A 14,459-nucleotide genomic window follows, 5' to 3' on the forward strand; every position below is an offset into this window, starting at 1 on the left:
ATATGCAATCTTGATGAGGCAATGCAGTTCCACGAGCCTGTGCCATTCTGTGATGTTTTATTTCTCCTTTGATACAGAGTGCTCCCTGGCTCTACCAGGACAAAGAATATTTACATACTTGTGGGGAGGAATCACTAAGTAAGTCTAATTTGTGCACCCTGCAGTGCCTTGTTAATCCTGAACATTTTGCTTATTTACTTCTATTTTTATCCTTGTACACAGAAGGCTCTGTGCTTTCCATCTCTGGTACTTAGAACACATGCACACACGTGTGTGTGTGTGTGTGCGTGCACGCGCGCACTCACACACACTGCTTTAGGTGCTCAGGATACCTAAAGTTATCAACATTACCTTGTAGCAACATAAGTAGGGAACAAGCATTCACTGTCCCAGTAAGTGCTGCTTCAGTGTGGTAGGTGCTCTTGCAACCATGGAAGAGATGCCCCTCTTGCTTTTACAGTCGTGTGCTGCTAGCAGCTAGTGTGCACACACACTGGTTTTTAGAAGATCAGTTCAGATTTAAATATTCATTCATATGAAAGCTGACCGTATGTTGGACTACTTGCACTGTTTTCTTAAAATGGAACTGCTGTGGTTCATAATCCAGCTGGCTTTGGGCAGCTAATATTTCTGGCACACGGGCACTCACCTGCTGAGTTCTCAGTATGATTTTAGGTCTTTGAACATTACTGATTTCTTCTTTTAAAAAAATCCTTTGAAGGGAGTTTTGCTGTCTGAAGGGGAGGGAGAAAGGGAAGGTGCTTAATCTTCCAATCTGAATGTCAGCATTTTTCCTGGCTGGTTGTTCACAATAGGCATGAAGCAAAGAAAGGGCTTCTGTATAAATCACTCCTTTATTTTTAACAGTGGGGGAATACTATGGAGGCATTTTTTGGTGTCCGTCAGGCAAAACTCCTTTTTAAAACTAGCAAGAGAGGTTTTAAGTCATCCAAAATACCACTGGATAACCGGTTTAGTCACAATGGCCACTTTTTTCTTCTCTGCCCATTTAAAGCTCTTCAGGCAACTTGTGTCTCCACTTCACAACAAAATGTTCTAGAAGGTGCTATTTAGTAAAACATTTAATGGTGTCGCAAAACCCAAAAAACAATAGACATTTCCATGGTACTGGCACAACTCATTTCCATACCCACCCGCTGATAAATTACAGTGGTACCTCGGGTTAAGTACTTAATTCGTTCTGGAGGTCCGTGCTTAACCTGAAACTGTTCTTAACCTGAAGCACCACTTTAGCTAATGGGGCCCCCTGCTGTTGCCGCGCCGCCGGAGGACGATTTCTGTTCTCATCCTGAAGCAAAGTTCTTAATCTGAAGCACTATTTCTGGGTTAACAGAGTCTGTAACCTGAAGCGTCTGTAACCTGAGGTACCACTGTACTTTATTACCTGCTTTTTGCCCACCCGCTAATAAATTACTCCTGGACTGATCCGTTTGGGAAGTGATACAGGACTATCCAAAGATTTCACCAGTTTATGTTTTTTCCCTTTCTCTTTCCTAGCTGTGCTTTAAGGTCAGGTGTTCTTTGTATTAGGCTGCCAGCACAGGACCAGTGAAGAGCTGCAAGGGTGATACTCTGGTCTTCTGCCCCTAATAAGCCTCTGAAGAACCTTTTCATTATAATATTTTATATTTAAATAATCTCTGAATTATTTCAAACTAGAAACAAAACAAAAAACCCCACAACAAATCACTTAATAGTGAATACGCAGGTATTGCACATTGTGTGTGTCTCTCCATGTTAACACCTGGGACTGGAGCCCGTATCGACCCTTTCTACATCAAAGGCCTGGGGTTCTGCCCCTCTCTCTTGACCATATTTTCTTTTCCCTCCCACTCTGCATCCATGGTTTGTGAGCCCTGTTTGGAATGTGGCTTTATTGGATAATGTGCAAGAGGTCATTGATAAATGACCTAGCTTCTCTCACCATTCGCCTCTACCACTTTTATGTGTGCTTCTTGCGTTTTATATTTATTGCAGCTATCTCCCTCCAGCAATGCTATCTTCAAATCTCCCCTCTTCCCTTCATTAAGAAATAAAGATACTGTGCTGCTGGCTCTGGATTGGAACCAACAAAAGTTTAGCATTGACCCAAAAAAAATTGCTTGGAAGAATTTTGCAGGTTGGAATGCTATGGGTGACTTGAATATGTGACCACTCTAAACTTAGTTATGTGAGTGGCTCAGATGCTTTTGTTTGTTTATGCTAGGTGTGGATCCAAGCTATGGATGTCCCAAATGAGAAAATAGGTTCTAGAGAGGTTCCCCCCACCCCAACCAAAGATCACGTATGTGGCACATCCAGGGGATAAATTCTACCAGAGGGCAATCCAAGTGACCTCCCTATTCACCATCCTCCCTTTTCTCTTGTTTCATGATATCAGCCTTCCGCTGGGTGGTCATAAGAGCAGCATCACTGTTGTCCTACAAGGCAGCAGAGTGTTCTAAATACAGGCTTGTTCCCCCCAGTCATTGTTTCGCTTCCTCTGAAATGAAAACAGCTAGGCTGGCTCTGGCTGGCTCAAAAGGTTCCTCTGGCTCCAGGCTGGCTTCCGGTGAACTGTGATTTTGCAAGTTCCTCTAGTAGCAGGCAGTGCTTCATCATCTCCTCTGCCTCGTTTGTTTTGCAGCAGGGGGTGGGGGTTCCCCTCTTTTTGATAGCGCTTGGGGTTTATTTCTCACCCCCTTCCGCCATCCATGTGGAATCCAGACCTTTATGCTCTTCTGCACAGATGCCAAAATGCTGCTTTTAATAATGCTTTTAACTGTAATGCATTTATGTGTGTTTTCATTAATGTTGGCTTCTTCATGCACACCTCCCCTAATAGGTACATTTCTGTACACCTTTTTTTAGGTGCAGAACTGCACTGCAGAATTCAAAGAGGTGTGCACTTTGAAGGATAGCTGCCTTTTGGTTTGCGTATTGTTTCCAGAAGTGTTAATTAAGTAGATTCATATTCAAAACCCAAACCAAACCAAATTTCTCCCTCATCCGTAATCCGTGTGTATGTGTAGGCTTAGCTGCAGCCTTGCCATTAGATGACCACCAACTTGGATGGCTTGAAAAGAGAGTTAGACAAATTCATGGAGAAGGCAGCTATCAATGACTAATAGCTGCAATGGCTCTGCTCTGCCTCCACAGTCAGAGAGGCAGGAATGCTTCTGAATACCAGTTGCTGGAAACTGCAAGAGGAGAGTGTTCTCCTGCGCTCATGTCCAGCTTGCAGGCTTCCCACAGACACCTGGTTGGACACTGCGAGAGCAGGATGCTGGACTAGATGGGCCAAAGGCCTGATCCAGCAAAGCTCTTAGTATGTTCTTATAAGGAAACAGACACATACTGTCTCTTTTTGTTCTGTCCAGTGCATAGGCTTCCTTTCCCACACACCTCAAGTGTGAGTCCAGAGCTGGAGGAATTTGCTACGCTGCGGACGCCTTCCAAGAAGCTTAATTGAAAAGGAAGCTTCTAGTAGCTCTCCTCTAAAAACAAGCTGTGTAAACCACGGAAGGAAAGGCAGGGCTCTTGCAAGGGGCTTGCAGTTCCTCACAAATGAAACCTCTGTTAATAACAGTCGGCTCTTGAATTCTAGCAGCGGTCCTGAGACAAATGGGTGGTGCCTGCATTTCTCTTCAGCAGTTTGTGGTGAAATGCCCCACCCTCACAAGCAGACCTAATGCCCCGCCTCATAACTGTTTGCACCCACTATCTGATAATCATCATCATCATCATTATCCATTGCTCTTGCAGCGAACTCATTCTCCAAGTGTGTAGATCCTTATGGATCCAAGACAGCACCACCCACACAGCGGAGGGGAGTATCAGCAGGCTCAGCTGGAAGGGGAATTCCATGTTTGGCAGATAAACACAAATCTTTGGGTGGGTGGAAAGGGAAATTAGGGGGCTTGTTTGCAGGGGATGGATGGGGTGGAAAACTGGGAGGCAGGGAAAATGAAATGGAGTGTTGTTGTGTGGCTGGCTAGCTGGAATCCTGTACAGGAGCATTCCACATGACAACATTTTTTTGCAGGTATGAAGAACCTGGGGGTGGGGAGGCTTTCTTCTACTGGCAGTTTCCCTTTTTGTAAGGGTCCTCCCCCCTCCAAGAAAAAAAATATGATTGACTGCTCAGACTGAGCCTGCTGACAAACCCTAGACCAGTCCAAGGCCCATACAGTGGTACCTCGGGTTACATATGCTTCAGGTTACAGACGTTTCAGGTTACAGACTCTGCTAACCCAGAAATAGTACCTCGGGTTAGGAACTTTGCTTCAGGATGAGAACAGAAATCGTCCTCCGGCGGCACGGCAACAGCAGGGGGCCCCATTAGCTAAATTGGTGCTTCAGGTTAAGAACAATTTCAGGTTAAGCACGGACCTCCAGAACGAATTAAGTACTTAACCTGAGGTACCACTGTATTATCTTCTGGGCTACCTTCTGAGGACCAAGGCCCAGGGGTGGGCAGGACCAGAAGCAAAAGTGGGCAGAGCGACAAACATAAAATGTTACCTTCATACAGAAAGGTAGTTTTTACACAGTCATCTATGCCTCCATCCAGATGAGCAAGAAGTATCTGAGTTCAAGGACACAATTCCGCCAGGCAAAAATATTTGGTGTTTGAAGCAGGGCTGGTGTGGTGTATGGCCTGAGGAGAGGGAGCCTGACCGTGGGAGAATACCAAGGGCCACATTTGGCCCCTGGTCCTGGGGTTCTCTACCCTTGCCCTAGACTGTCAAGCAGCTTGTGGGGTTTCTAAGTCGTATAGAGTAAAGTTCTTCTGTCCAGCCCAATTCTTGTGAGGATAAAGAAGAAAAGTTAGTTAATTTTTCTGTACCAGAGGGCTCCAAATTTTACTGAACCTTGTGGAATCTCCTTGGAAAGACAAGGGCTAGCTTAAGAACGATTAGGTCTTAGCACATGAGGATTCCAGAAAGAACTTCCAGAGAGAGAACTTTTTAATCAATTAAACCAAATGTTAACGTATATGAAGAAAGTTTATTTGGAGGGTAAGGGGAAAGGAAGACTTCCGGTCGGCGCCAGCGTTTGATGGCGGTCCTAGCCTCGAGCTCCGAGGCAGGACTGCTCCGTAAGTTCGGGTCTTACCCGCTACGGCAAGCGGGGGACCCCTAAAATCACAGGCGCTGAAGCAAGGAGATTCGGTGGGCACCTTTGCGCCCCCCCGGCATCGTGAAAGAGCCTTTTTAAAGGCTCCGGAGCGGCATCGGGGTGAGCGCGGTGCTGAGGATCGCTACCCAGCTTACGGAGTGAAGCCGCGTCGCCATTAACGGAGAGCGCCGATTCCTTTCTGAAATCAACGATTGGCAACAACAATACCCGTGAGTAAGATCGCAAAAGTAAAACGGGACTTAAAAATTTAGAAGATTTGGCTGAAAACGGGAAGGCAAAATTAAGGAAGTCAGCCTCCCGGAACTGCATGACTAACGGAGCAATGAAAAGACTAAGCTGTGTTTAAATGGACTTTCCTTTTAACTCTTATTAAACCAGACATCGAAAGGATCTCCCCCCTGTTGTGCAGGAGAAGGGGGGGAGGAAACAGAATTAATTTAACCTGCAAAAGAAAGGGATAAGGAATAAAAAACCTCTGCTGCCGATACTTCTGGCCAGGCTGCCGGAGCAGCGATCGCCTGAAAAAAGGAACTGTCAAGTGAGCTGTCAAAGGACAGCGGCTACAAAATAAGACTTATTTTGAAACATACTCGGGACTTTGGTGGATTACAATTTTAACAGTAAAGTGCTACAAACTAAAGACTTTTAATGGGACTTTTGCCTTTGGACTTTCTGTTTCTTTGTTCTGGGTGCCTTTGGATGGTTACAATTTCCTCCTCTAGAGGGCTTTAGTTACATTACGGTGTATCCAGTGGGATTTTCCACTTGCAACTTTCCTGTGTGAATGACCTTGAGTTATGAGCAACCCGTCAGAAGAGATTTCAACAAGAAGTAAAACAAAGCAGGCTCAAAAACAAGCTCAAAAAAGAGGCTCCTTATCAGGAGCAGCAGCTGCACAAGAAAAAATAACAGCAGCATCAATGGAGTCAATGACACAGGCCCTGCTTAAAATAAATCAGTCACTAGAAGTACTCACTAAGCAATCTGCAGAACTTACCAAACAGTCTACAGAGAATTCTAAGAAACTGACGGAATTGACAACAAGACTAGACCTGAATACAACAACAATTTCATCTAATACAGATTCTATAAACCGTTTGGTTCAAGAATCTACGGAAACAAGGAGAATAGCTGAGAGTGCTAGGTCCACTGCTGAAGAAACCAAAGGAAAGTTTGCGCCTATTGTAAAAAAAGTACATGAACATGATTCAGCATTAGCCCTACTAGAACTGGAAAGGAAAAGTAAGAATCTGAAATTAAGACTGGTTCCAGAAGAGGAAGAGGACAAGCTTGGGGAATTCCTCACAGATAAATTTCAAGACTTCTGGAATGATGAGCTAGATGGAGAGGAAGATGAATTTATGATAACTTCAGCCTTTCGGATTGGCAGGAAGCAAGGGAAGAAGCCAAGAGATTGTTTAATTACCTTAGGATCAAAGGAACAAAGAGACAAAATATTGAACCTACACTTCCAGAAGGCCTTGGTCATTAAAAATTCTCAGATTCAAATCTTCAAGGATATTCCTAAATATTTTTTGGAGGTTAGATCTCAATTTAAAGAACTAGTTGATCTACTTAAGAAGAATAATATCCCATTCAGGTGGGAATTTCCACAAGGGCTGTCCTTTAGCTACAAAGGGAAGAAAATTAAAATAAAAACAAACCAGGATAAAGAGATCTTTTTGGAAAGAAATCAAGAGGATCTTCAGAAAGGAACTGTCAGTGAGGAGGAAGTACCGGACATCTCAAATCTATCCTTTGGACTGAACCGAGCACCGACCGAGGAGGAACAACAACTTGGTGCAGTCGGTGGAAGATCTACCCAGTAACCAAAATGTCTCTGCAACTCTTCAGTTGGAACTGCAATGGTTTGAACCACCCTCGAAAAAGGGGCCAAGTATTTCATTTATTAAAGAAGGAACATCTAGATGTAATCTGTTTACAAGAAACCCACATTGCCAGGATACATAGAAAACTTTTAACAAATAAGAGATTAGGACAAGAATTTATATCATCAGATAGAGTCAAGAAAAGAGGAGTTGTGATTTATGTCAAGGAAAAATTTGAACCAAAATTGATCTTTAAGGATGATCAAGGAAGATACCTGGCAGTGGAAATCCAAATTTATGGAGAAAAAATATTGATTGTTGGAGTTTATGCACCAAATGAGGGGAAGGCTGAATTCTTTAAGAAGTTGCATGAGACTTTAATGGACTTTTTGGACTTTAAAATTATAATGATGGGTGACATGAATGGAGTCGTCTCTACAAATATGGATAAGGCCCAAAGACAAACAATATCTAATGATGGAAGACTACCAAAGACTTTTTTTGACCTGACTGACACTATGGATCTGATTGATATTTGGAGAACTAGGAACCCTCTGGAAAGGGAGGGGACCTTCTTCTCTGAAGCAAAAATGACATGGACTAGAATTGATCAAATATGGATTTCTAGTAATCTGGCATCAAAGGTTAAAAAAACAGAAATCTGCCCAAAGACCTGCTCTGACCATAATGCTGTCAAGATGGAAATGAAACTGACAACAGCTGGAACCTTTAGATGGAGAATGAATGACACCCTCTTTGGAGATGAGGAAATTTGCAAAAAGGCCCAAAAAACACTTAAAGACTACTTCGAGATCAATTTGAGATCAGACACAGAAAAAAGAATCATTTGGGACGCAAGTAAAGCCGTGATGCGTGGCTTCCTAATACAACAGAATTCAATAAAGAGGAAAAAACAGAATGAGAAGAAAGAGAAAATTTGGAATCTAATAAAAGAAGGGGAGAAGAAACTGAGATCTAAGCCTAAATCCCAGGAGATATTAAGAGAAATAAAATTTTATCAAACACAATATATGGAATTGATGAACCAGGAAATAGAATGGAAAATTAAACAAATGAGACAAAAGACTTTTGAGTCTGCAGATAAATGTGGGAAGCTACTGTCTTGGCAACTGAAAAAGAGACAAAAACTGAATACAGTGACATCACTCGAAGTAGATGGGAAGTCTATTAATAAACCAAATGAGATAAGTAATTGTTTTCAAAGTTTCTTTAAGAAATTATACAAACAAGGGCCAAAAAATGAACAGGAGATAGAAGAATTTATTGGAAAATACGGACTATCAAAAATCTCGGAAAACAACAGAAGGAGTTTAAATGAGAAAATTACAGATCAAGAAATAGAGAGTGCCATCCAGGATATGAAGCTGGGAAAATCACCAGGACCAGATGGACTAACCGCGAGATATTATAAAGTATTGAAGGATTGGTTAATACAACCACTGAAAGAAGTCTGCAATCAAATTTTGGAGGGGAAAAAGGCTCCCGAATCGTGGAAGGAAGCATTCATCTCACTTATACCAAAGACAGAAACTGAGAAACATCAAGTTAAGAATTACCGCCCTATATCACTTTTGAATGTGGATTATAAAATTTTTGCAGACATTCTAGCAAAAAGATTCAAAAAAGTTTTGTTAGAGGAGATTCACAGGGACCAAACAGGCTTTCTACCAGGCAGGCAATTGTCAGACAATGTGAGGAATATTATAGATATTCTAGAACTTTTGGAAACTGATATAAATAGAAAAGCTGTTTTGATTTTTGTGGATGCAGAGAAAGCCTTTGACAATATTTGTTGGAGCTTTATGAAGAGGAATCTCCAAGGAATGGGGGTAGGCAAGAACTTTGAAAATGGTATAAGTGCAATTTATTCTGAACAAAAGGCTAAACTTATTGTAAATGGTATGGTTATGGATGAAATTCCAATAGAGAAAGGGACACGACAGGGATGCCCAATTTCCCCTCTATTGTTTATATCGGTACTGGAGGTTTTCCTTAATATGATTAGAAGAGACCAGCTGGTTAAAGGTATACAGGTCGGAACTAAACATTATAAGCTAAGAGCATTTGCAGATGACTTAGTTTTGACATTACAACAGCCAGAAACTAGCACAATAAGAGTTCTGGAACTTATTGAAATATTTGGTCAGGTAGCAGGTTTTAAATTGAATAAACACAAGACAAAGGTGTTGGAAAAAAATCTTACGGTGGAGGAAAAAGATAGTTTTCAAAGAGAAACTGGTTTGGAAATTACCAAAAAGGTAAAATATCTGGGGGTGAATTTAACATCTAAGAATGTGAACCTATTTAAAGATAACTATGAGAAATGCTGGGCTGAAGTGAAGAAAGATTTTGATATATGGTCAAGATTGAGACTTTCCTTGTTAGGCCGAATTGCTGTAATTAAGATGAATGTATTGCCGAGATTGTTGTTTTTGTTCCAGACATTGCAAATTTTAGATAAGATGGACTGTTTCAAGAAGTGGCAGAAAGATATATCTAAATTTGTCTGGCAGGGCAAAAAACCCAGAATTAAATTTAAGATTTTGACTGACGCAAAGGATAGAGGGGGCTTTGCCCTGCCGGACTTAAAACTTTATTATGAAGCAGCAGCTTTTTGCTGGCTGAAACCATGGCTACTTCTTGAGAATACAGACATTCTGGACTTGGAAGGTTATGATAATAGTTTTGGTTGGCATGCATATTTATGGTATGACAAGGTAAAGGTACATAGAAATTTTAAAAATCATATTATTAGGAAAGCATTGTATAATGTATGGAATCGATATAAAGATTTGTTTGAAAGTAAAACCCCCAGGTGGCTGTCACCAATGGAAGCTAAGGCGGTAAAAAGATTGAACATGGATACAGACTGGCCAAAATATTGTGAAATTATAGAATATGATGGTGAAAAGTTGAAACTACAGAGTTTTGAGAAATTGAAACCTAAAGTCCGAGATTGGTTACATTATTACCAGATTAATGAAACTTTTAAGCAGGACAGAAAACTAGGATTTCAGAAGGAGAGGTCAAAGTTAGAAACAGAATTGCTAGAACCCAATACTAAGAATTTGTCTAGAATGTATAATCTGCTGCTAAAATGGAACACACAAGATGAAACGGTTAAATCAGCCATGATTAAGTGGGCACAAGATATCGGCCATGATATTATGTTTGCTGACTGGGAGCAGTTATGGACCACAGGTATTAAATTTACGGCATGTAGTGCCCTGAAAGAGAACTTAATGAAAATGATCTATAGGTGGTACATGACCCCAGTCAAGCTTGCAAAGATATATCATTTGCCCAATAACAATTGCTGGAAGTGTAATGAATGTGAAGGAACCTTTTATCACCTTTGGTGGACCTGCCCAAAGATTAAGGCCTACTGGGAAATGATCTATAATGAAATTAAGAAAATCCTTAAGTGGACATTTGTAAAGAAACCGGAGGCTTTTCTCCTGGGCATGGTCGGCCAATTGGTACCAAAGAAAGATAGGACCTTTTTTATGTACGCAACAACAGCAGCAAGAATCCTTTTGGCGAAGTATTGGAAGACTAAAGAACTACCTACTCTGGAAGAATGGCAGACCAAGGTGACTGAATTTATGGGACTGGCAGAGATGACCGGCAGAATCCGTGACCAGAGGAAAGAGACAGTGGAGGAGGACTGGAAAAAATTTAAAATCTATCTTAAAAGTTGTTGTAAAATTTCGGAATGTTAAGATGTCAGGGGATTGGACACAAAGAATTACAGCTATAAATCGAAATTTATAAAGCAGAAACTCTTTTTAAAGAGAATTAAATATAAAAATGGGATGAAGAATTGCTAAAAATTTTGAAATTTGGATGCAGTGAAGGGGAGGTTTGGGGAAGTCGCATTATGTTTGTTTGTTTTTTGTTTATGTTGTAAAATCAATAAAAATTATTATAAAAAAAAAAAAAAAAAAAGGAAGGCAAAATTGTTTTCACTTAGCTTGTTACTTTTTGAATGCTTGAGTAGAGTCTTGGGTTTCAGAGATTGTGCAGAGTTCCAGACAAGATTGCCTGAAAAAGCATCCATTTCTTGTAATGGGTCTCCTGATCAGCATAATTCTGAAGGAGACAGGGAAATGCCTCGCATTTTTTTGGGGGGGGGAGATTTGAGACCAGTGAAAGTTGAGCTCTTTCATCAGACGAAGTATCATGTGTAGCAGTGACAAAGGAAAATCTGTCTCTTGACGCAAGTGGTCTAAGTAGCCAGTCAAGAATTCACTTAGAACTCAGTTCCACCTTCCTGTGCTTCTGAACTCCCATTGCAGAAGAACTAGCCAGCGGTGACGACTGTTAATAAGGGGTTAAATTGGGAAAGTGTATCGGAAATAAAACTCAGAATATTGGCCTCTTCAGAACTTCTCCACAGGGGTTCCAAGTCACAGATCCTATAGGTGGCTCTGTTTGGTCTATATCAAATTCTAGGGGTTCATCACACGGGTCTCACATCTTCAAATATAGATGCTTCTGGATTGTGTGGGTTTTTTGGATGACTGAATGTCAGTCACTAGCAGGGATGTAAAAGTCTGAGGTCATCAGATTTTTAATAAAGCCCAATAAGAAAGGCCCCCAGAAAAGAATTCCAGCAACAGACTGCAGTTTTTCCTGAAGTAGCTGAGCAGTGACTTCTGTTTCTGTTCTAAACGTACTTACAAGTACTTCTATTCCTGCTTTTTTCCTGGTGTTCATGACACTCCTGTAAAGAGCCATATAAGAAGGATGGAAGAAGAGGGAGAGGGGAATAGGCCATATCTCTTTCTCCTGGAAAGAAACAGGACTGTGCAAATAATGTGCATGCAACACCCAGCAAAGGCACTCTCTCAGCACCAGTCTCCAAAATGTCGTCATCCAGACAGTGCTGGCTTTTACCTCAGAATTGCAGCTGTGTTACCACCGCCAATAGCATGTGCCTGACTCAAGCACACCTTGAGTGTTTATGTTGGGAACTAATCCCTTTGTAAACTCTCTGCAGGCTTTCTAAACAGAGACCTAAAAAGAGAAAGCAATAATGTAGATAAAAACTGGCCTCAGTGTTCCTCTAGTAGAAACATAACACACACAAATGCCATCTGATGAGTGCCTTGTGCAAGATTCTGCCTGGAAGGTCCTGTCTATGCAGAGACAAAGTTTTATATGCCCCTCCATCTGGAGAATTTATTGTGTACCGAGTACTAGATAGTGATCTGGAGTGTATGGTACTGCCCTGTATTTACACAGATTGGTTACCTAATAAGGCTACTACTAATTTTAGCTGTTGATCTGGGGTGGTGAGAGAGAGAGAGAGAATATGCCTTTATTTTCCTTAGGAAATCTTGTGCTAAATATCCCAGGTCTGGCAAACCCTGCTTATAGTCATTCTCTTGCCTGTGGTCGCCTCTGCATTGTGTAAAGAAGAGTTGGCAGGTGGGCAAAGACTGCTGACCCAACATACAATGAGCTGGGAGTTCAGAGAATTCCACCAGCAGATTTCTGAAACTCCACCACCTGGGGCTGCAATATATGCATTTCCATTCCTCAGTGGATGAAGAGCTGCTAAGGCTTTAAAGGACTTGGTGGATCTTGACTGGCTTATGGCTCCAGGCGACTGTATTCAGGCCAGAACTGAAGTCTAGAGGGGCACCCTTGACCCACAGAGTTTAATCTGCTTAGATTGCTGTCAAACCAGGGTGCTAGTAGTTCAGGGTGCTAGTAGTTCAGACCTACCTGTTGGGGGCCTGGGTTTGAGCCCACATGCCCCCATTTCTAGTTGCCTTTCCTTCAGCATTTTGTCTGAGGTCGTGCGTATTTGAGTGGGGATGGTTTAGAAATTTATTGTTTTAATACTTCACCTTATGTTGGGTAGCATCCATATTCATTATTTCATTTTAATATGTTGATTAGACTATTAGTACATCATTTTACTTGGCATATAACTTTTAACACCCAATAGCACAAATTATACTACCAGCTGTAAAGAAATAGCACGCTGTACAGGGTTCACAGTTGTGCAACTGCTGTGCCAGTAGCCTGGTTCTCATGGAACACTAAACCATGGTTTAGTGCTGTGTGCATGAGTTAGAGTTAACAAGAGCAAAGATTCATGTTTGTATGTGTTCTCGTCTTCTCTTTCCACATGGCCAGGAGGAAGACTTCTGCGGAGCTGTGTTTTGCTTTGCTTTAATCTTGGCTTTTCTTGTTGTGTGAAACAAACACTGCCAGAATTCTACTCAACCAAACATCATAGAATCATAGGTTCATAGAATTGCAGAGTTGGAAGGGACCACAAGGGTCATATAGTCCAACCCCCTGCAATGCTGGAATCTTTTGCCCAATGTGGGACTTGAACCCATAACCCTGCAATTAAAAGTCTCCTGCTCTACTGACTGAGGTATCCATCAGTATATCTGGTCAAAACCATGATCTCTGCCTCATGCTACACAAGAACCAGAGATTAAGAGAGAGCAAAAGTCCTTCTCCTGGCTCACGGGAGGAGAAGTCTGCGTGTATAAGCCCATTGCTTTGCTCATGCACTTGGTTGAAAACCATGGCTTGGTGTCAGGTGTGAAAATGGTCACTAACTTTTTGCTGTTGACAATACTTTCTTACACTGTTTCCTTACACTGTTTCCTTTACTTTTATGATACAGGCCAAAAACAGAGAGACGGGTGCCTTAGCTGCTGCCAAAGTCATTGAGACCAAGAGTGAAGATGAGCTGGAGGACTACACGGTGGAGATTGAGATCCTTGCAACTTGTGACCACCCTTACATTGTAAAGCTGCTAGGAGCCTTTTATCATGACAGCAAACTATGGGTAAGATTAATACACTGATCTCTTCTCTTTCAGGTCAAAATAGCCTCTGAACGATGCTAGGAACTTGTAAGCTTGAGAATAAGACATTGGCTGCAAATGAACATAGATTGGCTCCAAGTAGCTTTGTGTAGAAGCCCTGTTGCAAAAGCTACTTACTGGATACCTTAGAACTGCTTGCTGTTTTAGATCTGCTTTATAAATGCAATAACAGTTGTGTGTGGAATGCAACCCTTTAGTTTGTGACCTGTCTACCACAATTCTTTAACCTGTGATAGGTAACTGGGTTTTGTTAAATGACCAGCTTTAGCCCCATCTTTATTCCAAAGGCCACTCATTTAGCTGGACTAATACATATCTTACTTTCTTTCTTGTTAAATAAATAAATAAATGCAGCATACTTTTTTTTTTTTTTTTTTTTTTTTTTTTTTTTTTTTTTTGCTCTGCTGCACTGCATTAAAGGCAAATCTCCATACTAAAATGAAGCTTTGTCTTGGTAATGAATAAAGTAAGTGTTTGTCATACCAGATTTTGGTATTCCTTGTGGTGAATGTTCTTTTGAAAGCCTTCAGTAAAGCATAATGTAAGAACAGGTCTTGGGCTTAACATGATGTCAGGGACGAGCAGGGGGGATTGGGAGAGGCAGGTGA

At 41.5% G+C, this 14,459-nt stretch overlaps 1 protein-coding gene across 1 annotated transcript in view; it reads left to right on the forward strand.

Annotated features, from left to right (window-relative positions):
- STK10 (serine/threonine kinase 10) overlaps positions 1–14,459 on the forward strand; it is a 77,626-nt gene that overhangs the window by 22,332 nt on the left and 40,835 nt on the right. The window contains exon 2 of the mRNA XM_081852043.1: positions 13,648–13,812. Within this exon, the coding sequence (XP_081708169.1) occupies positions 13,648–13,812 (165 nt within the window). The remainder of the gene's footprint in view (positions 1–13,647; positions 13,813–14,459) is intronic.

This window comes from Podarcis erhardii (genome assembly GCF_964252035.2).
Source record: "Podarcis erhardii genome assembly, chromosome: 2".
NCBI classification, from domain to species: Eukaryota; Metazoa; Chordata; class Lepidosauria; order Squamata; family Lacertidae; genus Podarcis; species Podarcis erhardii.